The following is a 26,337-nucleotide window of genomic DNA, read 5'->3' as shown; positions in this document are numbered from 1 at the left end:
AAATGGGGCCAGGGATGGAAGCCCTCCCTGCGAGGACAGGCTGAGAGCTGGGGCTGTGCAGCATGGAGAAGAGGGGCTGCAGGGAGAGCTGAGAGAGGCCTGTGAGTATCTAAAGGGGATGTGAGAAGGAAGGGACAGACTCTGCAGTGGTGTCTGTGTGATGAGAGAAGGGGAAATGGCTTCAGACTACAAGAGGGGAGATTGAGACTGGAGATAAGGAAGAAGGTTTGGCACTGAGGGCAGTGAGGCACTGGCACAGGTTGCCCAGAGAGGCGGTGGTGCCCCGTCCCTGCACACAGCCAAGGTCAGGCTGGACGGGGCTCTGAGCACTGCTGGAGCTGTGGGTGTCCCTGTGCACTGCACGGAGCGGCCTTTAGGTCCCTTCCATCCGCACCCATCCCCATTAAGGCACACGGTGGCGGAGCCATTCCCGCACTGTTGTGTCCCCTCCCGGCCGCCATCCGCCGCGGTGCCGGTCGCTGTTCCCGTGGTGCCGCGGGGCGGCGGGACGGAAGATGGCGGCGGGCGCGGGCTCGTTGGTGGCCGCGGTGTTGGCCAACTCGGGCCGCCTGGACAAGGAGGATCTGGGCACCCGCATCGGGCGGCTGTCCCGCCGTGTGGAGGAGCTGAAGGCAGGGCTGCAGGGCTGCAGGGCTGCAAGGCCGCTGGGTGGGCGGCGGGGCGATGTCGGTGTGTGTGACGGTGACGGTGGTGTCTCCACAGGGCGAGGTGTGCACCATGATCACTAAGAAATACAGCGAGTTCCTGCCCGGGATGCAGAGCGCAGAGGAGCTGGTGGCCAGAGTGGACGGGCTGTGCCGGAGCATCGACCTGCTGAGGGCCGGCGTGGAGAACGAGGTCATCACTTTTATCCGTTTCCTCTTGGTTTAATCCCAAACTGTGTGACCCCTCCCCCCCCCCATCCCCCACAGCCCCGGTGTTTACAGAGGGCGTCACCTGTAGTGTTCCTTTGGATGACACATAGCAGAGGAGCAGCCCGTGATGTGGGCTGAGCACTGCCACAGGGCTGCATCTGACAGCCTTTGGATACCACGCCTCCATCCCACGCCATTAAAACACCTCTAATGTACATAAAAAGAAGCAGCTTGTTGGGGCTTCTGCTGCTTATAAGGCCGACAGCGTGATGGACGGCCATAGAACTTACAGACATGGCCATTATCATGTAGCACAGCAGGTGTGCTGCTAACACCACCCTCCCATCCTCCTCCCTCAACCACTGGGTGGCAGCCAGCCCATAGCAGGGAATGGAACCAGATGGCCTTTAAGGTCCCTTCCAACCCAAGCCATGATCACAGAATCACAGAATGACCCGGGTTGGAAGGGACCTCAAGGATCATGTAGTTCCAACCCCCCTGCCTAGCAGGGCCACCAAACATACACCTTTACTAGATCAGGTTGCCCAGGGCCCCGTCCAACCTGGCCTTGAACACCTCCAAGGACGGGGCATCCACATGATCCTGGTAACAAACCATTTTCTCTCTCATGCTTTTGTCGTCATTAGGTGGAAATCTACCTGCTAACGTTTGGCTGCTGGAACTGAAGTGAGAAGTTTTGTGTTTTAGGTTCAGCGGGACCTGAACGTCGCTGTGGCTGAGTTCAGTGAGCTGAAGCAGCAGCTGGAGCAGGACACGCTGGTTCTGAGCATCCTGAAGAAGCTGCAGGAGGTGAGGAGGGGATGTGGGAGTGCAGCTCCAAGTCATTGAGTATTCTGCTGCTCTGCCTGTTCTGGGCTTCTCTTTTGAACAGCCAACAGCAGCTCCTCTGTCTCTACCCACACTGTTATTAATCCTGTGGTCTGATAGCATGGTTATATATAATCCTCTTTGGTTGTTGCAGTTTGATACAGCTCTTAAAGAGTACAACACTGCACTGCTGGAGAAGAGGTACATCGAAGCAGCTCAACAACTAGAAAAGGTGATCATGATTTCTTAAACATACGACAGAATTGTGCAGGAATACTGCCAGTAGGTTTCACAAGGCCTGCAGTTACCCATGGGATCTGTTTGACCTTTCCTACCAGGCACGGAGCAGCCTGAAAATGCTGGAATCCCGCAAGGGCTTTGAGCTGAAGATCCTGAAAGCGCTGAGCACGGAGCTGACGGTGCAGACACAAAACATGCTCTATCATTTAGGAGAGGAATGGCAGAAACTGGCTGTGTGGAAGCTTCCTCCTTCTAAAGGTACTCGCAGTTCTAATAAGGGACTGGTTCTGGTTCCGTTGTCCTGCGTGGTGACACGAGGTGCTCAGTACTCACTTCTAAAGCTCTATTACAGGAGCCACATTTTGTGTTAGCGAGAGGTAGAATATTGCTTTAGCCACCAGCTGAGAACTGCAGTAGCTCCTCAGATCTGCTGCATCTCAGAACGTGCTCTACCAGAGAGATGTTTCTTCCTTTCCTTTAGAAACCGTCGGCCCAGAGTCAGTGATACATTCAGAATTGCACTTATGCACACTGCCATCAAAAGAGGAAGAGATTGCAGGCCCACCTGTTGCTTCTGTGCTTCAGGCATTTGCTGTCCTTGGAGAACTGCGCACCAAGCTGAAAACTTTTGGTAAGGCAGACCTGGCTTTGTCTGTTGTTCTCTGCTTCGTATTAAAGATGCTGCTCTTTGCTGGGTCTCCATATGTTTTGGATAGGTTAAATGGTTCTTTAGTGAAACCAGACCCAGTGTTTTTTGCCTCATGAGCATTCTCTGGTGCAGCTAATCAAGGTGGTGTATTTTTTACTTCATGTGGAGAATCTCTGCATCCAAAATAGGTTGGACCTCACTGGAAATAAACATGCCTGTCTCCTGCTGTTTGAAACCATCCATTTATGTATTTACTTCATTTCTCAGGCAAGTTGTTGCTGAAATACATCCTCAAGCCACTGATTTCATACCCGTTTCTTCAGCCGTTCATAGAAGAGCAGTCAGATGTGGTCATCCTAAAGTTCAGGTCTGAGAAGCCTGACTTGGATCATTCCTCTCCTGCGGAGGTTTTTGACAAGATAAAGTTTATTCTCGAAGTTCTCCACAAATACCTGCTGAGTAAGTTGTCTCTCCCTTTTGGCCTTAGTCTGAGTTGCCAATCAATGCCTTGTTCTTGTAATTGGAGTGGAAGCTCTCTTGAATAGCTGGTTGTTAAGCAGTTGTCTGCAAGATTTAAGCAGCTTTTAATGCTAGAAAATAACATAAATTCATATATCTATTGATCAGAACTGCACGTGGTTTGGATATGAAGAATATCTTCATTATGCAGTTGTGGAACAGTTGAAGTGCTCTATTAAAAGACAGAAAGAACTGAATGAACAAGTGAAGGGTCTGGTCCAGGGAGCAGATATATTAAAACCCACTTCTGTTCTCTTCAATTCAGATGTGCCTGTTGAGCAGTGCGTGGAAGATAAGAAGGAGTGCAGAGTTACGCTGGCAGAACTGCTGGGTGATATGATATGGGAAGAGCTGTCAGACTGCCTCATTCAGAACTGTCTAGTGAATTCAATCCCATCCAACAGCAGCAAGTTAGAGCAGTATATAGAGGTAGGTCTTCAGATCTTTCAGATGGAGGTAGTGGAAATACCACATGACCATCTTCAACAGAAAGCTGGAGCCAAAAGGCTGTTACTGTGTGATCATGGCCTCCAACTGAGCCAACTTATTCCAGAAGAGTGCTGAGAGCTGTTAGGCTCTTTGCAGCCAGGTTTTATCCTTTACTTCCAGCTGAGTGGAAGAAGTTCTATCCAGCTTTAATTTTGTTATTTGATTTTAGGAAACTTGCAGTCCACAAGTATCAATGGAGAATGTATGTCTGCTCTTTTCAGGTGATTAAATCCACAGAGGAGTTTGAAAAGGCCTTGAAGAAAATGAAGTTCTTGAAAGGAGACGCAACAGATTTACTGAAATACGCCCGGAACGTCAACTCCCACTTTGCTAACAAGAAATGCCAGGATGTGATTGTGGCAGCCAGAAACCTGATGACCTCAGAAATACACGATACTGTAAAGGTACTGCTGCTGCACCATCCTGAAGGGGATCTACATGGTCTCCTGTGGCATTCATAAGTAATGAGGCCTCCAGCATTCTCAGGGGGTTTCTGCAGCTTAATGCTTGCCATGAGGTTCAAATCAGTGTTTTCTAACCTCCTTTGTCTGGGCTCTAAATGTAGTTTTATTTTGTTTTCCCTTAGATCACACCTGATTCCTGTGTAACGCTACCAGAACTTCCTGATCCTGGGTCTGGAGATCATGTTAAAATGCAAAAGACTTCTAAACATCTTCCTAACAAGATGGTCCATTTGGAGAATGACTCGAAGCTGAGCAAGTACACGTTTTCATTGCCCACGTGTCGCATCAGTGCCTCAGTGGAGAAGCTGATGGAGCTGGCTTATCAGACACTGTTGGAGACTACAGCCAGCACAGATCAGTGGTAGGAATCGTATCTCAGCCTGTAACTTCTGGGAGTCAGATATATATTGTATTTGGCAACACTAAGCACCTGCTAATAGATGAGAAGGAATTCGTAAGAGCAGAGGGTACTTAAAGATTAGGATTAATAATTAAAGTTATGCTGTGTTTTGGCTTAAGGCTGCATCCCTTCCAGGCTTTATGTTTCAGGGAGCATTCAGGTGGGTTTTGCCATATTTGAGCTATTGCAGCAGTGACAGCACGGTGACTCCGTGCTTTGCACAGGGCAGTTCCCAGCTTCAGTCTTTTGTTTGGGAGAAATGCTACAGCTGTGTTCACTGCAATGCTTTACCGTGTGTCCTGTTTCTGTTGTTGAAAAAGATAAAAGCCATTTCTTTTGTTCCAACCCAATAAGGGATGGCACCCTAATGTTCTGAGTTGAGTTCTTGCTCTCTTTTTCAAGCAAAAAACTCCAGCTCTGCATCAGTCAGGGCTCTTGAAAGAAAACAGTGGAATGTTCTGAGAAGCTGCTTGCAGCCAGTTTTACAAACTGAGTCCAAAACCCTGAAGAGGGAGAGTTTCCCAGGTGCTGAATGCCCTGCACTGTACTGTGGCAGAGGGCTGAGCACGTTTGCATACCTACTGGGAGAAGGGACACTGCTCCCTTTGTTTGTAGGGTTTCACATATCTCTGTTCTGACATGTGGTCTGAAGCTCATCTCTTCCACGCTGAACTTACAAGGTCATCCCAGCTCTTGTGAGAAGCCTTTGTGAACTGCCGGGGATGCAGCCTTTATTGCCATCCCCTCAGTGATTTTGACAGCTTGTTCATTAAGGAGAATGTGCTTCACCACTAATAAAACTTTGCTGTAAGGGAGGGGCAGGGGTCACTTGGCACACACAAGATATTGATTCCTCAGACAAACTGACGGGAACCTTACTTTCTTTGTAGCTGCATCCAGCTCTTCTACTCGGTGCGGAATATATTCCAGCTGTTTTATGATGTAGTGCCAACATACCACAAGTAAGTGTGTGATGTGCATTACTTAAGGCCTGCTTTGCAGTCAGGGCTGTGCTGTTGGAACCATCCCACTCAATCTCTTATCCAACACATCCAGAAGTTACTGAGGAGTGAGTGGGAAGAAGCTGATGCTTTTAGTCCATTAGTAAATCATACCTGTTGCAAATTATTTGCTCGAGAGTTTCTACACTGGCAGTCTTAAAACCAAGGAAATGGTTTTTAATATATCTTGGAATGAATGAGATGGATTCTGTGCCTGCTGGCCCTTACATGGGTGGGAGCACAAGTCACATCTTCAGTATATAACTAAGTCTTGTAAACTGGATCTTATACACCTTATATCCAGCTATTAACTAGAACAGAGCCCTCCCCCTTGGCTTTGACCTTTAAGATCTTTCATATTGCTTTCCCTGTAGGAAAGAGCAGCAGCGAGGATTCAAAGTATACTTCTCTTCCAGCTGGTGGCTTTATCAAGCATTGCTTGCTGTGAATTACTTGCAACATCTCTCTAAAGTCAGACTGTTTTTGCAGTGTCTGTATGTGAGTTTAACAGAGCCAGGCCTAAATACATCCATTTCTTCCGTTCTCTTCTTCCTGAGACAGAGAGAACCTTCAGAAACTACCCCAGCTCGCAGCCATCCATCACAACAACTGCATGTACATTGCTCACCACTTGCTCACCATGGGACATCAGTTCCAGTACCGCCTGACCAACATCCTGTGTGATGGAGCAGCTACTTTTGTAGACCTGGTACCTGGCTTTAGGAGACTTGGTAATTTTACATTTCAGCATTGAAGTGCCTTGATGGATGATGTGGTGGTTAATACCAGTGTGTGCTGCTGAATGATTTAGAATGTATCTGCTGACTCAAATAGTTGGCTGTTATTTATGAGTTTTAGGCAAGGAAATCTTGGTGGGTCTGATGGAGCTCCTGGCCCTAAGCAGTACAGCTGTTTAAACAGGGCTATTTAAACAGGGCTCACCTTGTTTGGTGCATGTTCCAAGAGCAGACTGTTATCCAGTGAGGTGCTGTGCCACTCAGATATTGGGGATCTGCTGCTGACTCCTGCCATACTTTCTTTAGGTTGTTCTTTGGAAGCAAGTTCTGAGATAAACTGCTATTAGTTTAACAGGAACCTGCCATCCACAGTGAGCTCTGCTGCTCAGCTCTTTCCCAGAGTGCTGCAGCAATGCAAGTTGTGCAGGAGCTCATTAAATGCAGTGGCCAGGCCTGAATTGGCTCTGCGAGAATGATTGGAGACTGGAAATTTCTATTAAAAAGAAAACATGGTGGGTTTATTATTACAGTCTCTAAATCAGCATCAGCAGAGCAAATGAATAATGGCTTAATTGCTTCTTTTTGCTCCTAAAGGGATGGAGTGTTTTCTGGCCCAGATGCGAGTGCAGAAAGGAGAAATCCTAGAGAGGCTGTCAAGTGCCAGGAACTTCTCAAATATGGATGATGAGGAAAATTACTCTGCAGCAAACAAAGCCATAAGGCAGGTAGGCAAAGCAGAGCTGTAGTGGGACGTGCTGTTGCCTGTGGATGCTGCCCTTGGGCTGTGCCTCGTTTTGTGGGATGCTGAGTTTAAGTTCTGCTTGCACCAAGACAGCAGTTTCTTAGTCACCATGTTTTTCTGTAGTACATACGTAGGGAGCTTCCTTGTTCAAGGAAAAGCTGTCACCTTTCTGATAAGCTGCAGTGTAAACTGAAGACGTTGCTTTCTTTTAAGGAACATCTGCTGGCTGTGATACTTCAGTGCAGTATCATTTTGTGCTTCTCTTAACAATCTTCTTGATAACATGTTGATAACACGTGGCTGTTACATCCCAGGTATTGCATCAGTTGAAAAGGTTGGGGAAAGTCTGGCAAGATGTCCTTCCAGTCAACGTGTACTGCAAGGCCATGGGCACCTTATTGAACACAGCGCTATCTGAAATCATCACTAGGATTGCTGCCCTGGAGGTAACTGCATCATATGGATGTGCCAAGCAAGGTCTAAAGAGGTTGCATTTGTGACCTCCAGAAGCTCTTTACAAGCTGAGGTTTTATGGGAGTCAGTTTTAGTCTACATCTTGAAGGGCCCTTCTGCTGTCAGTAAAGTGAACAGGGCTTGTTTTCCTTCAGCAGCTGGGATTCTTTCTTATGCTGTGCCTGCCAAAAAGCTTTCTTTCTTATTGCTGGTATTACCTGCCAGTTTCCTTGTAAACCAATCAGACCTTCATAACCGCTCTGCCTCGCTGTGAATCTGCTCTTGAGAAGCACAATCCTTGTTCTGAGTTGACTGCAGAGAACTTGATTAAATAGCTGCCTTGCTTGAGAACATTAAATGCAACCCAAAGCCTTTTTGCCTTCATGCACACAGCCCCATTTTGGGGTTTGAATTGTTTTTTTCCTTCATTTCACTTCCTGTTTGGTGATCCAAAACCACACTTCTCTTCTGTTAACAACTTGATCAATTCTAGGTTATTCTCTGTTCAATTCTAGGATATCTCTGCAGAAGATGCAGATAGGCTGTACTCGCTCTGTAGGATCATGGTGGAGGAAGGACCTCAAGTTTTCACTCCACTGCCCGAAGAGGACGAAAACAAGAAATACCAAGAGGAGGTTCCAGTCTATGTGCAGAAATGGATGACGTTCAAAGAGCTGATGATCATCCTGCAGGCCAACCTCCAAGAAATAGTAGATCAGTGGGTATCTGCAGGCTAAACTGAAAAGTCTGCTCTCAATACCTAATTAAATGATTCTGGACTCGGGTTGCATGCAGCTGATGGGCAATTAACTTGTTTTTGCTTCCAGACTTAGTACCATTCCGTCTTTGTAAATGCTTGATGCATTTCACTCTGCTTTAAGCATTCATTATAGGAGCTGGAGAACTGCTGTGGCTTGATGTGAATGCCCCAAAGGTTGGTTTTAATGCGAGGTTGCCATGTGGTTTTGTTAACCAGAGCTTTTTCTCCCTCGTAGGTGGGCAGATGGGAAGGGACCTCTTGCAGCTGAGTTCTCCCCAGCAGAAGTGAAGAGTCTGATCCGAGCCTTGTTCCAGAACACAGACAGGAGAGCAGCAGCACTGGCCAAGATCAAATAGCTCTGTTAACTCCTCTGATAAAGTGACAGTGAACTGAATCTTTTAACTATTTCTTTCAGATTTGACCCTTTTACTGGACTATAAAAAGCATTGGATATGGGCTTGACTAAGGGAGAGGTTTCTTAGCTCCCTGTATTTAAGGCAAACGGTTTGGCTCTGTGAGTCTCAGACCAGGAAATCAAAGGTGAACAGCACTTAAACACTGACAGCTTCTGCTCCATCTGCCAGGCAGGTGGAATTTGGGCTTGAAAATGCCATTTCCTCCCTGGAGGTACGCACAGATCCCAGGTTTTGCTTTGAGCTGGTGTGTGTACCGGGTAAAGAGGAGATGCTTTCTGTGGTGTTTGTTAAACCCCATCCTCTTGGATTTCATCCTCCTGTAAGCCCAGCATAGGCAAAGAAATCAAGTCTTCTCTCCAGCTTCTCTCTGAGGATGATTGTTGCTGGCAGATGGGGCTGTCATGCAGTGCTGTACATCATCTCAAGCTTCTTTGCCTGGGGGGCTTGCAGAGGGATTTCTACTTCTTACTCATCAGTCTTTCTTACCTATGCAGTTTTACATCAGGGGACATGTAGCCCCTTTGTCTCTTACCTCGTGTCCCTGCAGAATACAGATGAGACCCAGCGCTGGTGGCAGCGTTTGGTCTCCTAAGGATGCTCAGGTGCCAAATTTTGCTCTTCCCCACCTGTTCTGCTCGGGTTTCCCTGCAGAGTGAAACTGGAGGTGGGGGGGGGAAGAGGAGCCCTCATTCCATGTCAGCTGTTTACCAGGTCAGTGTTTTGCACAAGAGGTAAAATTCATGGCTTTGTTCCTCATTGCAAATATCCTAAGCCTGACTTTGCATCTTCAGTCTCACTGCCGGCTATGAGAGCCAGCTCTGCTCCTTCCAGTCCCCTTGTCTATGAAGCAGCAGGTCTGGCATCTCTTGTCTTTGCAGTAGTAACTTTTCTGTCCTTTTAAGAATGTAAATAACATAAGAAGGGAACTAAACGTGCACTCGTAGCATTGGCTTTTATTTCACAGAAGGCCACACTTTGAGAAACATACACTTATTTTAATTGGAAAACTCATCAATAGCTGTTATTGAACCATCACCCCGAGGCCATGATGCACCACTTGCTGCACACAAACTATTTCCTACCATGTGATGCTTGCAGACCAAACTTAGAGAGCTAAATATTGTAATACCGTTGTATCCTTTGGATTTCGATCTGATTTCTCTTTGCATTCCTGCCCATGGCTGCAGAATTCAGCAGCTCACACTGCATCCAGCCTGCAGGGATGGCAGGCATCACTTGGACCTGCAGCTTCTCCTTTTTACTTGTGTGTTATTTCCCCTCCAAGCAATTCAGCCAAGGGCTCAGAACGTTCCCACACCCCTGGGGAGCCCTTGTCCTTTCACACATAGAGCAATCAGTAGGAAACAAAGAGCAAATGCCTCTTCTCCCGTGTCATTCACAGAAATGCAGTTTGCTATTTTCTTTAATAAACTATTTATACTGGCCATGTGGTGCTGTCCGGGGCTTCTTTTAGGGGTTATAGGAACAGTGGGAATTAATTAGACCTGGCCTTTTCTTCACTTAGATGAGCATTGGGCTGTGTGTCTCTATGGGAAGTTCCTCCTTGTTTCTAGTAGATCTAGGCAAAGAGAAAGCAATTGGGGTGAGGGGCAGGGTGCTAACAACAGTGGGGCTTCTCTGCAACACACACAGCTGGAACTGAAGCTGTGCTGCTGTTTGCAGCCATACCTCGGTGATGTGATAGATCCAAGGCAGGAGCTGAGCCACGTTGGTATAAACCCCGGGGTGGTTGGGTTCAGCGCAGCCCCGTCCCCAGCTGACGATGCCCACCAAGCGCCACGCCAGCTCGTCCTGGCAGACCAAGGGGCCTCCGCTGTCACCCTGCAGCAGAGCAGGGATGTGAGCACAGCACAATCAGCCCCATGGCCGCCCCGCTGTGCTCCTGCTGCAGCCCCACGTCACCTGGCAGGCATCGATCTTGCCCTGCGGGTACCCGGCGCACAGCATCCTGGCCGTGAGCTCTCCTGCGTACATGCACGAGCTGTTGCACTTCTGGGTGCTGATCAAGGGCACCAGGGCTTCCTTCAGCATCTCGGTGAGCTGTGCTGGGGAGGGAGGGAGAAGCCAAGAGGGGAACGTGATGGTAGGGAGCAGGAGGGGTTGGAAGAGGAGCAAGATGGGGTCGCACTGAGGGACTTGTGGGGCAACAAGAGGAGGGAGCAGCAGTGGCAGAAGCACAGGAAGGGCTGGCAGGGAGGAGCAGGGACGAGGCTTACCCTGGTCGGGCCTGGTGTAGCCCCAGCCCGACACCCAGCACGGCGTGCCAGGGAGCAGGTCCTGATGGGAGGGCAGCAGGCACAGAGCTCCAATGGTGTCTGGTGGTGAGGGGATGCGTTGGGCCCAGGTTGGCTCCTGTGCACACTGCTTCCCACCAGATGCCAGGAGAGGCTGAGGGTGCCTCACATCAGCGCCTTACCTGAGAAATTCAAGGGAACTCTCAGCTTCATCAGCGCGATGTCGTAGTCCATGCTGTTATCGTTGTACAGCGGGTGAGAAATAACCCTCTCCACGGGCAGCCCGGCCTCCTGCTTGGCTGAGCCGCGAGTGACACCAGCACGAACCATCCAGCCCGACGCGCTCCGCCGGTAGCTGAGGGGACACAGAAGAGCCCCCAGGGCAGCCCGGAGCCCCCAGCTCAGACCCTGAGCCCCCCGTGCTCGGGGCAGCCGGTACCTGTGCACGCAATGGGCGGCGGTGACGATCCATCGCGGTGCCAGCACGGAGCCGCCGCAGCGGTGCCGGGAGCCGTGGCTGACACTCACCTGCCATGGCCAGCGCCCGGGGGCAGCATCCACCCCCCCCACCACGCGGCTCCCGGGCGCAGAGCGCTGCCCGCAGGCTGCAGGAGGAGCGGGGCTCAGCGGGCACGAGCGCCCGGAGGTCACGGGTGATGCAGAGAGGGGGCACCCACCTGAGCACTGCAGCGCCACGACACGGCCCGACTCGCAGCCGCTCCTGTGCGTGGGGAGCGGGTCATGGAGCGGGTCACGGAGCTGCGGGTGAAGGCAGCGCTTTGCACCAGCGCGGCCCCACGACCCGCCCGTACCGGATCTGCCACGCGTCCTCCAGGCTGGACCCCACCTGGGCGAACTCCTGCCCGTCCTCCACCCTCACGTCCGTCAGGTTCACCCCCTTCTGATGCATCGCTCTGCGGAACCAACAGCGGCGGCGCACGGAGGGTCGGGCCGCTGCTCTGCCCCCACCCCACCCGCACCCACCTGAGCGCCCCGAGCTGCCGGCACAGCCGGGTGCCCATCGCGGGTCTCCAGCGCTCGTTGCAGACCAGCAGCCACCGGGACCGGCCCTGCGGCCGCACCGCCAGCAGGGAGGAACCTGCCTGGATCCTGAAAGACACTGACGGCACCGACATCACCTCCCCGCAGCAAAACAAGCTCCAAAGCAATTTGTAGGGAACAATAAACTGCTCACAAAGCTTCTGAAGCGTTCTCAGGGAGGGCACATGCAAAGGTAGGAGCACGCCGTGCACTGCTGCTAAGGAACACAGGGAGATGCAAAAGCAAAGTGCAACCATTGCGGCATGCAGCTGAGCTAAGCAGGAGGTTCATCAGATTCACTATCCAGGAGTATCTCAGGCTCAGCGGGGCAGTGGGAAGGGGGAAACCTCCTCCAGGCGCCCCGCGGACCACAGGCTCCTCCTCCTCGCCCTCGCTGCACGCTGTCACCGGATCTAATGCCTGTGGTTTGGCCAAGCCCTGGTGCGGCTCTGGACCCCCGAGGTGCTGCCCTATGGGAGAGGAGAGCGGTGGGTGAGGGGTGCAGCGGGGCAGGAGCCGGGGATGGAGCCGGGGCTGTTGTGCAGGCACTGACCCAGCAGCCAGGCCCCGGCCACCGCTGCCAACAGCAGCCCCACGGCCCCCAGCAGCAGCAGCAGCAGCCTCCAGGTGGTGCAGACGGTTTCCGTTGATGCAGTGGCAGAATCTTTAGGAAACAAAGAGATGAACGCAGCCCCATCCATCCCTCACACCTCCGTCCCCTGGATTCATCCCCCGGTCCCTGTGTCCCTACGCCTGGGACCCTCCAACCCTTTGCTTCGAGCTGATGCACTGAAGCCGTGGGTTCTGCAGGGGCTGAGAGCCGGGCAGGGTCCGTCCCTTCCTCCCCACACAACTCACCGTGCCCCATCCTCAGCTCTGCTGTGGGGCTCTCACAGCTCCGTGCATCACCTCCAGTGCCGGGCACGTCGTGGGGATGGTGCTCGGCTGCATCCGGACCCTGCGGAAAGGAGCAGGGAGGGATCAGTGACAGCCCAGGTGCCATAGAAGGGGCCGGCTCCGCTCCGCAGCCCCGCTCACCATCCCAGCACCGCACACACAGACTCTGCTGCTCCCAGCAGCTCGTGTTTCCCTGCCCGTGCCGTGCGCACCGCGGGGCTCAGGGCGCGTTGAAGGGGCTCCTTGTTTCAGCTCCTTGTTTCAGCTCCCAGCCCGTCTCCCAGCTGCCGTCCCCTCCTCCCCCCAAAGCTCCTCCGTGAGGAGCACCCGGAGCGGCCCAAGGCTGTTGAAGGACCAGCACATAACTGCTGCTTATCAGCCCATCTGCAGCCATGGGGCAGGGGAACAGCCCCAGAGCCCCGTGCCGGGCCGCCCCTTTGGATGGCAGCGCACCCGGAGTGAAGGTCAAACAGCAGCGCCTGGCTTTCCATCTCATTCCTTGCTGCTGCTGACAGCTGGCTGCTGCCTGCAGGACGGGGACACCTCCCAGCCGCAGCTTGAAAAGGATCTTCTCTTCTTTACACACTCCCGCAGCCCATAAGGCGCAGCTGATGGCTGGTACTCCATCAATCAATGCATTTTTAATGCTGTTTACTCGAGGGAAGCCCCATGAACACTCCAGCACGGCTCCGTCCCGCAGGTTCACGCTTGGCAGGGGGACCCAGCGGGGCCGGTTCCAATCACTCCATCTCATCCCTTCACCATCTGCCTCCGCTCTTAATGCTGGGACGCTGCTCAGCTCCAGGTGACTCAATGTTCCCCCCTCACATTGTGCCATAACATCCCATCCCGGGCTCTGGCTGCTGGATCTGGCTCTGTTTGGTCGCAGCACCGCGCAGTGTCCCCACACAGCTCCAACCCTAAGGCAGGCAGAAGAACCCCAGCCAGATTCCTTTTATAATACTCTTTTTATTTGATTAAAGAATTTGTCTTCTTTGTATACACTGGAATGTGCTCTATTCCCTAGGCCAGTATTGTACAGGGTTACAAAAACTGGGGTTCTGCTTTTTAAATATCACCCTCCGACCGAGTTCAATAAAAATGCTCCTTCGATGGTTGAACTAAACTCGACTCCATTTTAAAATCATACAGACAAGCAACTCCTGAACACAACTGAATTAATAAAGATTCATTGTCTACTTCACTACAGGGTTTGCTTTCCCTCCCCCAGAACAAATCACCCTCCCAGGGAAAGAATCAGTTTGTTTCCTCGCTGGCGCTGTTAACAGAGGAGAGACCGCTAACTTCTTTGGCAGAGGAGCCCATAGGAACAACAGGCCTCACACAGCACAGTGCACGGCTTTAGGGCTTGGACACCACATGGATTTCACCTGCAGGCTCAGCCCACACTGCAATGGGGAGCTCCCCTGTGAAAGCAGGTGGGGGGGGGAGCACAGCCCTGGGGACAAAGTGATGCTAAGCAGGCAGAGGGGAACAGCTCTGGGTGCTGCTCACGCTCAGATCAACCCCCTCCTCCACTCCCAAGCACCGAGAATGAACATGGGTTGGTGACAGGTCCTACCCGCACTCCTACTGTGTGCAGGTGACGCAGTTCAGCTCACCAAGACACTGCACAGCCTGAGCCAGGACATGAACCTTGGCCAGGGAGTTACTGCAACAACAAACCTTCAGACAGGCACCTGTGGGTGTTGTGCTCCCTGCAGGGCAGACTGGAGTGTTCAGAGCCGCAGCCTGTGCCGCCTACAAGCCCCACTCTGACCCAGCGCCAACACCAGGAGAGGCCCAAAGGACTCCTACAGATCTGGGGCTGAAGTTCAGTGCTGTACAGCAGGGCTGGAGCCACAGCAAGGAACAGCGCGATCGGATCTGAGCTGTGAGTCCACTTCTTCCAGCTGGAAGGGTCCAGAGAAGCACTGCATCGCTGAGTGTATCATCCTAATGCCTGTTTTCATCACCAGAAGCGAAGAGTTGAAGGCTGAGGAGAAATTAAAACGGCAGCACCAACGATGGACCAGGGTTTGATAATTAAAAATGGGTGAACGTGATGTCTAATAGGCTCTGGGACTGAGCTCCAGTCATCTTCATGGGAGGTGGGGAAGTGTTGAATCCAGGTTCTCTGCAGAGATCTTGTTCTCCTGCCAGCCAGTACAAATCTGCCAAAGAAATTGGGAGCCTTTCCCCTCCATGAACACGTCAATTCTCTGCCTAAAATGTCTGGCACACAGAGCCGGGTGTCTCAGCAGAGAGGGCTGCGACGTTCCAAACATTCAGAATAAACTTCGGCCTCTTTTTTTGTTTTGTTTCTTTGTTTGTTTTAATTTAAAAATTTCCTTTGCAAATTCCCCACAGCCAACATTACAGGATTTCGTACTTGTCCACCAGGAAGGTGGTTTCAGTAGAAAACCTTACAGGGCTGTTTCCATCCACCTGGGTCACTTTGGTAACCTGTGGAGATAACACATAGAGCGAGGTCAGCGTTTAACATCACTTCCCAACACAAGAAGCACGACTTTCCAGCTCCAATATGGTCAAGGAGGCCCAGAACCAACCCAGGACTCATGAACCACCAGTCAGTGTTTAGGAAAGTCTTTGGCCAGGGGATGCTGAGGTAGCTTGGCAGCACATTGTGAAGCATTAAGCCCCTGCAGGAATCAGACACTGGTGTTGACTGCTCTCATTCTGATATGCAGAGGAAGGGGCAGCCCCAAACACACACAGAGCATGAGCAAAGCTTATGCTACTGTGATCACAGAATCACCAAGGTTGGAAAAGACCTAAAAGATCACCCAGTCCAACCGTGCACCTATTACCAATAGCTCCCACTAAACCATGTCCCTTCACACAACGTCACAGCACTGTATGGGAAAAACTGCCCGTGGGGGGACATGCTCTTCTGAAGACGACAGTACAGTACATCAAGGACTTGTGGCACAAGCACAGCCAGTATAACTGCAGATACAGCACAGTCTCTATGCGTTCCCCAGTGAGTGTGGCTCCCAGAGCAAGCCCTGCATTAGTGCTGACCATACCTGTATGTTGCAGTAGTTCTTCTTGGAGATGAAGGAGACTTGTACTGGAAAGAAGTCATTTGGCTGCCCTGCTATGCTGAACTCCAGGCTGCCGCTCTTGTTTTTGGCATCTATCACTGGCAGGCACCACTCAAGGAGATTTCTCCGGCTGTCATGGCGATACTCACCATCGATCTCCCCAATCACCGGGGCACCAACACCAGACCTACAGCAGGCAAAGAGGAGAGAGGCTTGGCCTGATCTACGAACCCCAAAGGTGACAGGTACGTGAAGGGCCAGGCACAGAACGTTACTTACGGTAAGGGGATCATGATGACCACATCGTTCAGTTCTAAGCTCTCCTCCTGCAACTCGTATTCAATGTTAACATCGCAACTGTTCCCACTTTCTGATGGCCAGCAGTTAACTGAGAGTAGAAAAACAGTATGCTGAAATATACAACCTCTGTAGGAAGAACAGGCTTTCAAAGGATGATGCAAAGCAAAGTAAAACTCGAAACAACAAATTTTGTCAAATAAAATCTTTGTGTTCTTTGAGAACAGAAAACAGACATTGGTAATAACAGCCTCATAATGTCCCTCAGTGCAGAGCCAGCCCAGCTGCTGCAATGCAAGGTGCAAGCAGGCAGCTCACAGACTGACACCAGGTTCCTCCACTGGAGGCTCCCACTGGCCCCGCACACACTTGCACTCACTTGTCAATGGAATGAAGGATTCTTCTGTCGTCTGCAACCTCCACTTCAGCACACCCACATCACTGTTAATAGGGAATGATTTCTCTGGGTTCTTCAGACCAATCTGTGATTCCGCAGTAAACAGCTTCTTGTCCACATTGGGGTGAGTCTGAAACGGGAACAAAAGCCGAGGCTGCATCAGCTACAGCAGTAACCTCAAGCCGAAGGCAGACCTGTACTTCAGATAACTCATGTTCCAGTTGTACAGACCTAATATCCCTGAGAACCTTCCTCCACCTTGAACCTGCACCTGCCTCAGAAGCCCTATTACAGCACATCCACATCAGCCTCAAATTCTGTCTGGATTTCTCAAGTGACCTTCAACCTTTTCAACAGGATCTAGCCCAGTATTTACACTGCAGGCTGTGGTGACTCCTCCCACTTTCAATTTATTAGCTGAAAAGGCTGGAATAAGATCATAGCACACTAACACACTTGAGTATTTGCTATTTTGCCACAACAGCATGGCACACCAGTCATGTTACCTGTAATTGCACTCCCCTCTTGTCTTCATTTTCTACATGCAGGCGAATTCGTGCAAATTTTTCATCAGAGATGTGCAGCATGATCATGCCATGCAGCTCCATATTCTGTAAGCCTCCATCACGGCCACAAGTCAAGGAAATTTTCTCCTCTATTTTCATATGCACGCTGGATAAGCAAGAGAAGAAACTAATGGTCAACAAGGACAGTCAACGCACAGTGAGCACATGCTCCAAAGAGCATGATGGTCCCTAACAGAACGATACATACAGCAGCACACAGATCACAAAGCAGTGAGAAGACAGCTTTCAGAAGAAGCATAACACATAATACCTACCTCTCCATATTAATGGGCGGTGCAAGAACTTTGGCTGCTTCTGTAGAGCGTTTGCCTACAGAAGTCATGATATTTTCTCCCTCCGATTTCAGCTTGTCCACAAAGTTGTCCACCTCCTTCCCTTTGGCGCCCAGTTTCAAAGCTTTACTAGGACCTGATGGTCTAAACAAAACACACAAACATCTCCAAGTCAGTTCAGCACAGCAGTTTCATCCATCCTCAGTCTGATCTTCAAGTGTTGTAACTTCAACAATATTAAGCTCACTTCAGTAACAGTACACACAGGAGGGGCCTGCCCTTCCCTATCTTCCTGTAGAGACAGAGTCACAAACAGAACCCATAATTACAGTACAAAATGCTCCTTGCATGACCAGGGGGAGAGAAAGCTCTTGATTCCCAAAACACAGCACCAGCCTGACAAACACCAACAGACCACACCAGCGCCAGCCATACCTGACCACTCCCTTATGTACCCACACACACACACCAGGTACTTCAGCACCTGTTTATCCATGAAGACTCAGGAGGAAGCCAAACAAAACCCTTCAGACAGCACTAACTGCTGCCAACTGCACACACCTACCTGGACGGTGCTGGTGCCACTTTGGGCTTCTCTGTTTCAATGATGGTCTCTGTGATCATTGCTGCTGTTGTGCCCCCAGACACAGCTGAGCTGCCAAAGCCACCGAAGCCAGGCGCCTTCTTGCCCAGCCTCTCTGCATCCCTCCTGGCCTGCTGCAACTCCTTCGCTTTACGACGCATCTCAGCTTTTGCTTCACGTTCCTGAGTCTGAAATAAAAGATGAAAGCTGCTAAAGCTTTGCAATCTCAGTTTTATTCTGTACAGCTGCTAATAGTGTCTTCTTACAAACACAAAATGCCAAAGAATGGGTATTCAATGTAGAGGAAAGCTAAGTATCTTTAAAAGCCTTGCCAAAGTGGAGTAACACCTTTGCATAAAGAAGCAGTGCTCCCAAAGCACCTTGCACCACAATTAGTTCCACTCACCTCTCGGACAGCTCGGAACACCTTTTCTTCATGCGACTCCATCTCTGTGAAGGTCCGAATTTGTGCCAAGTTTACATTCTCACGGTAGCCCAGGGCAACAATTTCATCAAAGGCAAAAATCAGGTCAAAGCAGTGCTCAGAGATCTCATTCTCCTCTAGAGCTCGGCAATATTCAGGGATCTAGGTAGGGAAAAGCATTGCAAACAGATGTAGATGTGACAATCAGCACCCACTGAGCTGCTGTTCATTCCTTTACATTGTTGATAAAAAAGATGAAGTTTTGTGTCTGTTTTTTCCTTCCGTAAAACACTTATGGAGTCTTTCAGCACAGTTTTAACTTTGTAATTCACTACAGAAACACACCCTGTGATGCTGCTCAGTTTCTTGAAGATCCTTCAGCTGCACAGATATAGATTATGAAGTTAATTAAAAAAACAACTGCAAAAACTCATGACTTAGAAATCCATTTAGAGCACTGCTATGCTTCTCAATCACAATGTGAAGCCAGGACTGAAGGAATGCAGTTGCTACCTAAAGAACATAGAAATATCTGACACTACATTCACAGCATCTCTTTGGCTTCACCAGTTAAATGGCAAGCATGGATTTCTCACATGTAGTTCAAAATTACCACAGGAGCAGCAAAGGTTACTTCCAAGTCAGGAACAAGCCATAGATAACCAAGTTATGAGGTGGAGGCAGAGTGCTTCAGCACCAGCTTGCCACTGTTTGGGGCTACAGGTGTGAACACAGGACCCGATGTGTAGATCCTTACCACTCTAGAGAAGAGTCGGAGTGTTTCCAGGTCTTCCAGGATGTTGCTGTTTTTCGTGGTGATCAGCACCATGTAGAGCTTCTCCATCGGCTGATACACGTACCTCACGCTCTCTGTTTCCACAAAGGTGTGTTGCTTCCCAGTGTTCATCAGTTTGGGGAAAGCTGCCAGCAGCCCCTCGATGCGGGTTCGGGTCATCTCCACAAACTGCCGGGAGACGATGGCCTTCCCTGCCTTGGTGCAGACAGCTGCCGCCAACAGCACCTATGGGGACACAGACACAGCATTGAAAGCTCTCAGTCCTCCATTCAGGCTAATGCAACACCTAAACTGACTTATCTGTTAGTTCAGCCCCAGCAGAAAAGTCACAATAAATACCAGAACACTTTGAAATGTGACATCTCTTCCCAGTGCCACACTTAAACTAAGCCGGGTTAATAAAATATTGACCATTATATTAATTACAGCACGTGGATGGTTCTCCTGGGCATTTCACTGATGTTATCACACCAACAATAGAAAGGCATTAAGGTAACTGCCAATTCACCCTTTCTCATTCTCTCTGCCTCGACTTCGTCCTGAAATACTTCTCTCACAGATTAGTTTCTTAATTAACATAGTGAAGATAAAGCAGTTTCTAAAGGTAAGATCCTTTCACTCCCCAGCCAGTTTTAATCACAGCATTCTAACAACGAGAAGCATCAGAAGCTCTTCAGTGTCTGTACATTTCAAGCATGAATCCCAGCACGGCCAGGTGAGCAGCCAGCACCCGGCACAACTGCTGTACATTGAGTGGCCATAGGGACCCTGTAGTCAGGGATATCTTGAAGAAAGCAACAGGCATAAGCCTCCATTTCCCAACTGCTCTTTGAAAGGGCTGTGAGTGCAGCACAGCACAGCACAGCACCGAATGGCACAGCTGATCTCAGCAGCACCTCGGCCTCTGTCACCAAGCAGCAGGTCCCGTTCGGGGAGGGAAAGCTCACAGCTCCACGTCACCCACAGACAACGGGACACAAGTGACCTCCACCCGAGCTGGCAGCTGAGGCAGCAGGGGACGAGGCCTGGTTATAGATGTCAGCCTTAACGCTGCAAGCAGCCTCCACGTTACACATCACGCAGCGCACAGCGGGCAGTGCCCCCCAACCGCCCTGCGGCAGCGCCCGGTAAGCGGAGCTGGAGGCTCCCACAGGCCGCGCCACGTCCGGGCCCGGAGCGCAGCGTCACCCGGCGGGGCAGCACGGCCTGGAGCAGCCCGGGTCCATCGCGGAGCTGCGGAGCGATCCGACAGTGCTCGGGGACGAGGCCAGAGAACGGCAGCGGAGCCGCCGAGCGATGAGCGGCCTGGCCAGGCCCCGCGAGCTCTCCGACCCCGGTCCGGCCGGCAGCGGCCCCACGAGCGGCGGCTGAGCTCTGGGCACAGCCTTACCATGGCGGCGGCTGACGGCCGGGCACACCCTTACCATGGCGGCGGCGCTCGGCTCGGCGCTCGCTCCCTCGCGGCTCCGCGTCCCCTCGGGCAGCCCCACAAGATGGCGGCGCCGAGCCACGTCCCCAGCCGGAAGCGGCGCCGCGCACGACGCGAGGGGCGGGGCGGGGCGGGAGGACCCGGAGCGCGGCCCTGGGGGCGGCCCGCGTCAGTACCGGCCCCGGCCGGCAGGGGGCGACACCCACACGCGGCTGCGGGGCCGGGCCGCGGGCGCCGCTCTAGCCGGGAAAGGGAGAGCGAGACGGGGTCGCCATGGCGACGGAAGGCGGCGTCATGGCGGAGCGGCGGCCGGCCGAGGGGAGCGGGGACGGGCCGGGCCGCGCCATCGCCTCCCCGCGTCCCTCCGCACAGCCTCGGCCCGTGGAGAACCAGCCGTACGACGAGAGCCTGGAGCTGCCGGACACCGAGGAGGCGGCGGGGAGCGAGAACCGGCCGCAGGGATCCCGCCGGCCGGGGCCGATCTGGTCGGGAGGAGGCGGCACGGGAGCGCGGCCCAGCGGGGCGGGAGAGCGCGGCAACGACCGGGAGGGAGGAGGAGGCAGCAGCAGCAGCAAGGTACGGGGGGAGAGGGGCGGTACGGCACGGGACGGTACGGTATGGTATGGTATGGTACGGTATGGTACGGTATGGTACGGTATGGCATGGTATGGTACAATACGGTATGATACGGAACGGTACTGCACGGTACGGTACGGTATGGCTCGGTACAGTACGGTACGATACGGTACGGTACGGTACAGTATGGCACGGTACGGTACAGCACGGTATGGCACGGTATGGTATGATACGGTACGATACAGTACAGTACGGTACGGCACGGTACGGTACGGTACAGTAAGTAAGGCCGCGTCCCTCCTGCCCTGAAGGAAACAGTGGCCAGGCTGGGACCCTCCACCGCCAGCGAGGACGACGATGATGACGATGATGATGATGATGATGACGATGATGAGGATTCCTCCGAGAGCGACTCTGAGGACTCGGAGGAGCGCGGGGCTTCACTGGAGGGGTGAGCAGCGGAGGGAGCCGGGAACCCGTGGCTTAAAAGGGTTGAACAGCGTTGTGCACGGACAGGAAGCCTCTTACAGTGAGAGTGTCCTGCTTCTGCTTTGGGGCACAGCTGGATCCATGTTCGTGCCTTTGTTCTTGTACAAAAACTGATAGGAAGTAATGTCTGCAAGAATTGCTTTTCCTCTCTTCAGTGACTACAACCTCGCAAACTATGACTACCTGCCGGTATCTCCTGAAATTAAAGAACTCTTTGAATACATAAGGAGGTGAGTTGAAGGAGCTTTCGCCTGCCCTGGGTTCTCCTTTGTCTCAAGGTCTTTGTCTCTGGCAGGAAATGTCAGTTGCCCACTATGTAATCCTGTTGTTTTTCTCTCTCAAGATACACTCCGAAAACAATACAGATTGAGCACAAACTGCAGCCTTTTATTCCAGACTTCATTCCTGCTGTTGGAGACATTGATGCCTTCCTAAAGGTACAGTGTTTTCAGATATCCCCATATCTGCTGACACGCAGGGTGAAACAGAAGGTGGTTTTGATATGAGCCTGGCAGACTGCAGCCACACTGACCTGGTGGTAGCGAGGTGCCCTTGCTCTGTGCTGCAGATACTGCTGTAGACACCTAGGAGATCACAAATAGCAACACTATGACCTGGCTGGTCACTTTGGTAACATCCCACATAGCACATATGTAATTTGGTGCAAGGGCTGCCTGTTTCTTTGTCCAACACCTTATGCATTTCAGGTACCGCTGTGTTAACAACTCGTATTTTCTGCTCTTTCAAAGCATCACACTTACAAATTTCTTCTGAATTGAGTCTGAATTTCTAACAACAGGGAGACGCTGTACAGAATAGTTCCAGCATCCCCTGCTACTCCCATAGAGGATTCCTTCTGTGTTTTACCTGCAGGTCCCACGCCCAGATGGCAAGCCTGATAACCTCGGTCTGCTGGTCTTAGATGAGCCATCAACAAAGCAGTCAGATCCCACAGTACTCTCTCTTTGGCTAACGGAGAATTCCAAACAGCACAACATTACAGTGAGTCATGGGGAGAGAGAAAACATTTACTGCACCCAGGCTAGAATGAAGACATTGCACTTTACTCTTTGTGGGACTATAGCAACACAACACAACTGATAACTTGGCTTTAAAAGCAGAAAAATAACCCTTTTTGACCTATAGCTTTAAACTGAAATGTATCTAAGCCCTGCCTCAGGCAAGTCTCAGTACAGACTTAGGAAAACCACCACAAAGTGCTTCCAGGTTTCTATTTTTGTTTCAGCAGCAGATAAAAGTGAAAAGTGTGGAGAATGCAGAGAAGAACCCCAAAGCCATTGACAACTGGATTGAAAACATCAGTGAACTGCACCGCTGCAAACCTCCTGCCACTGTCCACTACAGCCGGTGAGTCATTATGTCAGCAGAACATCAGGTCAGTGGGTGGCAAAGTCCAGGGGCACTGAGCAGGATGATCTCAGTGTCTCTGAGAGGAATAAGACGTGCTGAGTTTCAGGCCAGTTGTTCTAGCGTGTTTCTTTAGCCTTAGTGCTAAGACTGTCTGTCCCATTCACAGCAATGGCAGTAGGAAGCCATTTCAGCTTCTTGCCTGCAATCCTAACGTTTCTGTTTTTCTTTCTTCTTTTACAGGCCCATGCCTGACATAGAGACCCTCATGCAGGAGTGGTCACCAGAATTTGAGGAGCTCTTGGGAAAGGTATGGCATCCAAGTGTCAGGCATAACATTACAAATTAAAAATGTTCAGGGCACAGCATTAAAAATGATCCCACTTGAAATCTAGATTTCTCTTCCTCTTTGACCAGTTTGCTTGCACCCTGTTCAGTTCAGATTTGTTCTTCACTGAACATTTTGTTCTGATCAGACAATGGGAGCAGCCTAAAGTCTGAATGCCTGGCTGCTGCCCAGGTAGCCCCTGTTCTCAGCTCTGGTTTAGTGCATGTTCTCAGGCCTTTGCTGTATGAGAGCAAAACTGACAACTTATTTTCCAGGTGGGCCTCCCAACTGCAGAAATGAATTGTGACCTGGCTGAATACGTTGACATGATATGTGGTAAGCAGGGAAGATCCCTCTTTTCCCCTTACTTACAGATTATTTGATTGTCCCTAGCACAGAAATTACCAACAAAAGGAAATGCTCAGCTTTCAGAGACAGTGAGGTTTCTCAAGCTGGTCCAAAGAGGATGTTTCAACTAACTGTTATCTCATTGCTATTCATCTTTCATTGGCTTGGGTTCTTTCTGCTCTTCTCAGCACGCTGATGATAGTGAGCAGTCAACTCTTCAAAGAGCTTAGGTAGGAAAAACCAAACAGCTCAATCCTTGTACATATACTTGATCCTTTTGGACATTCAGGACAGTCCAACTCCAGTCTTGCATACTGTTCACAGCTGAAGACACAAATGTACTGCCGGCCTGTCACTGTTATTAAAAAAAAAGGAGATTTGTAGGTACAGATTCAGACCTAAGTAGTCAAGTCCATTCTTTGTCGCCTTCAGTAGGAAGTGGACTCTTGTGGCAAAGATGCGTGCAGTCATAGATGAGCAAAGGGCCAAGTCATTGGAGGCAGTGAGAAGTTCAGGGCGGACCTACAGTACTCCATACAGAGGAGAGTAGTCCTGTACACTTCTGCTTTTCTTTGTAGCCATTCTGGACATCCCTGTATACAAGAGTTGGATCCAGCCTCTGCACGTCCTTTTCACACTCTACTCGGAGTTCAAGAACTCCCAGGTAAGCAAGCCCAGGCAGACACAGGTCACTCAGCTGGAAGCATTACAAAAGACATCCTATCCTTAAATTTGGCCTTGTTGTGCTCTTTGTGTGTGAAGAGCTAGTAAGCAGGAAGCTATCATAAAAAGTGTCCACAGAACATTTTCTAAGGTCCTCATTTCCCTTGTATCACAAGGGAATTGATATTGCAGTATTACACAAGGAGCCTCTGACTTACTGCAGGCCTGGCATTGTTTAGCAAACCAACGTGAGTCCAGATGCTTTTTCCCACTAAAGTCATGGTGACTGTGCTGAGCATAGACAGAACATGCACAAAGGGAGGTTTGCTGCTCAGCACACAGCTCATATGGTGCTGAAGTGTCTTGGATTTACAGGTACACATGTACTATCTTCAAGTAGTCTCATCTTTGCTCTAATGCATTCTTTCTCCTGCAGCATTTCAAGCCTCTGGCTGAAGGGAAGAAGGCTAGGAGCCCTCCATCCAACACACTTCCACAGTCAGCGGAAGCAGAAGTATTAAGCTTAACTTGAAGCTTCACCTTAAAACCTCATCTCTCAGATCAACGTCTGCTACTGGACATAGATATTTGACTAAAGCAACCTGTGAAGCAACACACAGGATTTCAAAAGCCTCTCTTAGATAGATATTGATGAGTTATTCTCCACTTGTAAGTAGAACTGTACTCTTCACTTTTATAGCAGACGCTGCCTAATAGCTCCATTTTGACTCATCTCCAGGGAATAAAGCATTAAACTCACTTTTCCAAATGACAGACTCCACGTGACACTGCTGTTACAGAGCAAAGGCTCACAAAGTGTATGTTACAGGACATAGGAATAAACTCCATGTTCTGACACAAAACTCCCAGCATGTTCCAAAGTCTGATGTACTCTGGGGGTTTTAGTTTTCCTCTGCCCTTTGTTATAGAGCCCCTTTTTCTATTCACCCTTTGCTGATGCAAACAGCACCATTGCTTTCCATCCCTTGCTGGTGAAGGCTAATGGGAGTACTTAGGGAATACATGGAGGAGATCACAATACACAGCATCGCTAAGGAAAGATGGAAAGCGTTTGGAATTCACAGTATATGAAAATTGACCTTGTCTATTTCTTATGTTCTATTTCTGCCACCTAAAGGCAGAAAAGAGTATGAATGGTTACTGAAAGAAAATAATCACTGCTAAGTGAAAACACACCCATCTTTCATCTAAAGATTTCAAAGCCTTACAAGAGCAGGACATCACTTACCAGAGCAAGGATTTCAGGGAGATCCAAATGACTCTGCTATTACAAAGATGAATTCATTTTGTTTTGCAACACAGTTCTGTCCTGAGGTGAGGTGAGTTCATGCTTCGTCGTCATCACCATGACTAAGAGCTGTTCGGGTTCACTTGCACAGCACCGACCTCTTTCATTATAAGTTTGTTTCTTTCAGCCATCATCAGCACAGATCCGAGATGCAATTACCCAGTGGCTTGTCTCAGCGTAGCAAATTGGGTATTCCTGTTTACTCTGAAAATGTGAGACAGACTGGATAGCAACATCACAAAGCCGTTTCAGAGCTTGTGTGGATACAAGCTTTTACAAGTACATACATCTAAAGTGCAGCGTAATTTCAACTCTTCACTAAGAGCACCTCTGCATCAGAGCAACAGTTCCCATGAGAGACACTGAACAGAAGAAATCCTGCACACATTCTGCACTAGTTCTGAGTACGAGTACTTTCTAAATTCCTGGACATCCGTTAAGCTCAAGGCCTACTTACAGAGTAAACTGTTCACCTTCAAAGAGAGTTACATACAAAGACTGTGTTTTATTTACATTCTAATCAGACAGTGAAAGCACATGCAGGGAGAAGAGCCACGCTTGCTTTCTACAGCAGTGTAAATTTATCCCACCATCTCCTGATTCCTACATATTTAAAGTAGTATTAATAGACAAAATC

General features: G+C 50.4%; 4 protein-coding genes across 18 annotated transcripts; 2 read left to right on the top strand and 2 right to left on the bottom strand.

Annotated features, from left to right (window-relative positions):
- Positions 1 to 499: 499 nt before the first annotated feature.
- ZW10 (zw10 kinetochore protein) lies at positions 500 to 10,018 on the top strand. The gene is made up of 16 exons (XM_015883866.3): positions 500 to 632; positions 724 to 858; positions 1,584 to 1,685; positions 1,858 to 1,935; positions 2,042 to 2,201; positions 2,425 to 2,574; positions 2,860 to 3,051; positions 3,377 to 3,540; positions 3,822 to 4,004; positions 4,187 to 4,425; positions 5,355 to 5,426; positions 6,027 to 6,196; positions 6,797 to 6,927; positions 7,259 to 7,390; positions 7,913 to 8,115; positions 8,393 to 10,018. Exons 1-16 carry the CDS (start codon positions 516 to 518, stop codon positions 8,511 to 8,513), a joined length of 2,349 nt encoding a protein of 782 aa, XP_015739352.2. The 5' UTR covers positions 500 to 515; the 3' UTR covers positions 8,514 to 10,018.
- Positions 9,507 to 14,607, bottom strand: TMPRSS5 (transmembrane serine protease 5). 14 transcript variants are annotated; one of them, XM_032449106.2, is made up of 14 exons: positions 14,467 to 14,599; positions 13,536 to 13,686; positions 12,728 to 12,827; positions 12,423 to 12,533; positions 12,217 to 12,339; positions 11,813 to 11,948; positions 11,641 to 11,742; positions 11,506 to 11,549; positions 11,268 to 11,433; positions 11,011 to 11,183; positions 10,811 to 10,909; positions 10,497 to 10,639; positions 10,263 to 10,415; positions 9,507 to 10,152 (listed from the first exon to the last, which is right to left on the bottom strand). In XM_032449106.2, exons 2-14 carry the CDS (start codon positions 13,602 to 13,604, stop codon positions 10,144 to 10,146), a joined length of 1,428 nt encoding a protein of 475 aa, XP_032304997.2. In that variant the 5' UTR covers positions 13,605 to 13,686; positions 14,467 to 14,599; the 3' UTR covers positions 9,507 to 10,143. The 14 variants fall into 14 exon arrangements, 13 of the variants coding, with proteins under 13 accessions (XP_032304997.2, XP_085382064.1, XP_085382063.1 ...); XM_085525938.1 differs by having other exon boundaries at positions 11,268 to 11,549; XM_085525937.1 differs by having other exon boundaries at positions 11,011 to 11,433.
- On the bottom strand, positions 13,716 to 20,894 carry ARCN1 (archain 1 coat protein complex I subunit delta). The gene is made up of 11 exons (XM_015883878.2): positions 20,864 to 20,894; positions 20,615 to 20,772; positions 19,152 to 19,415; positions 18,377 to 18,556; positions 17,953 to 18,158; positions 17,370 to 17,531; positions 17,035 to 17,200; positions 16,511 to 16,658; positions 16,114 to 16,222; positions 15,817 to 16,021; positions 13,716 to 15,232 (listed from the first exon to the last, which is right to left on the bottom strand). Exons 1-11 carry the CDS (start codon positions 20,892 to 20,894, stop codon positions 15,143 to 15,145), a joined length of 1,719 nt encoding a protein of 572 aa, XP_015739364.2. The 3' UTR covers positions 13,716 to 15,142.
- On the top strand, positions 20,848 to 25,254 carry IFT46 (intraflagellar transport 46). Of its 2 annotated transcripts, none has more exons than XM_015883880.3 (10): positions 20,848 to 21,195; positions 21,507 to 21,646; positions 21,840 to 21,914; positions 22,028 to 22,121; positions 22,558 to 22,686; positions 22,934 to 23,052; positions 23,296 to 23,362; positions 23,656 to 23,716; positions 24,307 to 24,392; positions 24,828 to 25,254. In XM_015883880.3, the coding sequence occupies exons 1-10, from the start codon at positions 20,893 to 20,895 to the stop codon at positions 24,921 to 24,923; spliced, it is 1,170 nt and encodes a 389-aa protein (XP_015739366.1). In that variant the 5' UTR covers positions 20,848 to 20,892; the 3' UTR covers positions 24,924 to 25,254. The 2 variants fall into 2 exon arrangements, with proteins under 2 accessions (XP_015739366.1, XP_015739365.1); XM_015883879.3 differs by having other exon boundaries at positions 22,931 to 23,052.
- The last annotated feature ends 1,083 nt before the right edge of the window (positions 25,255 to 26,337 follow it).

The sequence above is a fragment of the Coturnix japonica genome, chromosome 34 (genome assembly GCF_054131305.1).
Source record: "Coturnix japonica strain WE chromosome 34, WE-NBRP24, whole genome shotgun sequence".
Taxonomy (NCBI): Eukaryota; Metazoa; Chordata; class Aves; order Galliformes; family Phasianidae; genus Coturnix; species Coturnix japonica.
The sequence above is the reverse complement of the archived record's forward strand: the minus strand, read 5'-3'. Positions and strand labels throughout refer to the sequence as shown.

Coding starts and splice junctions, on each gene's coding strand:
- IFT46 (XM_015883879.3), top strand. CDS start 20,893: ATGGCGACGGAAGGCGGCGTCATGGCGGAGCGGCGGCCGGCCGAGGGG. Junction 22,687..22,930: donor CCAAACAGCACAACATTACA/GTGAGTCATGGG, acceptor TTTTTGTTTCAG/CAGCAGATAAAAGTGAAAAG. Junction 23,363..23,655: donor TTGAGGAGCTCTTGGGAAAG/GTATGGCATCCA, acceptor CTTATTTTCCAG/GTGGGCCTCCCAACTGCAGA.
- ZW10 (XM_015883866.3), top strand. CDS start 516: ATGGCGGCGGGCGCGGGCTCGTTGGTGGCCGCGGTGTTGGCCAACTCG. Junction 633..723: donor GCCGTGTGGAGGAGCTGAAG/GCAGGGCTGCAG, acceptor GTGTCTCCACAG/GGCGAGGTGTGCACCATGAT. Junction 8,116..8,392: donor CTCCAAGAAATAGTAGATCA/GTGGGTATCTGC, acceptor TCTCCCTCGTAG/GTGGGCAGATGGGAAGGGAC.
- TMPRSS5 (XM_085525935.1), bottom strand. CDS start 13,604: ATGGCACAATGTGAGGGGGGAACATTGAGTCACCTGGAGCTGAGCAGC. Junction 12,534..12,727: donor AGAGCTGAGGATGGGGCACG/GTGAGTTGTGTG, acceptor TGTTTCCTAAAG/ATTCTGCCACTGCATCAACG. Junction 11,550..11,640: donor GAGGACGCGTGGCAGATCCG/GTACGGGCGGGT, acceptor CCCCACGCACAG/GAGCGGCTGCGAGTCGGGCC.
- ARCN1 (XM_015883878.2), bottom strand. CDS start 20,894: ATGGCGACCCCGTCTCGCTCTCCCTTTCCCG. Junction 20,773..20,863: donor GTCTCGCTCTCCCTTTCCCG/GCTAGAGCGGCG, acceptor GGCCGCCCCCAG/GGCCGCGCTCCGGGTCCTCC. Junction 15,233..15,816: donor AGAACTACTGCAACATACAG/GTATGGTCAGCA, acceptor TTATCTCCACAG/GTTACCAAAGTGACCCAGGT.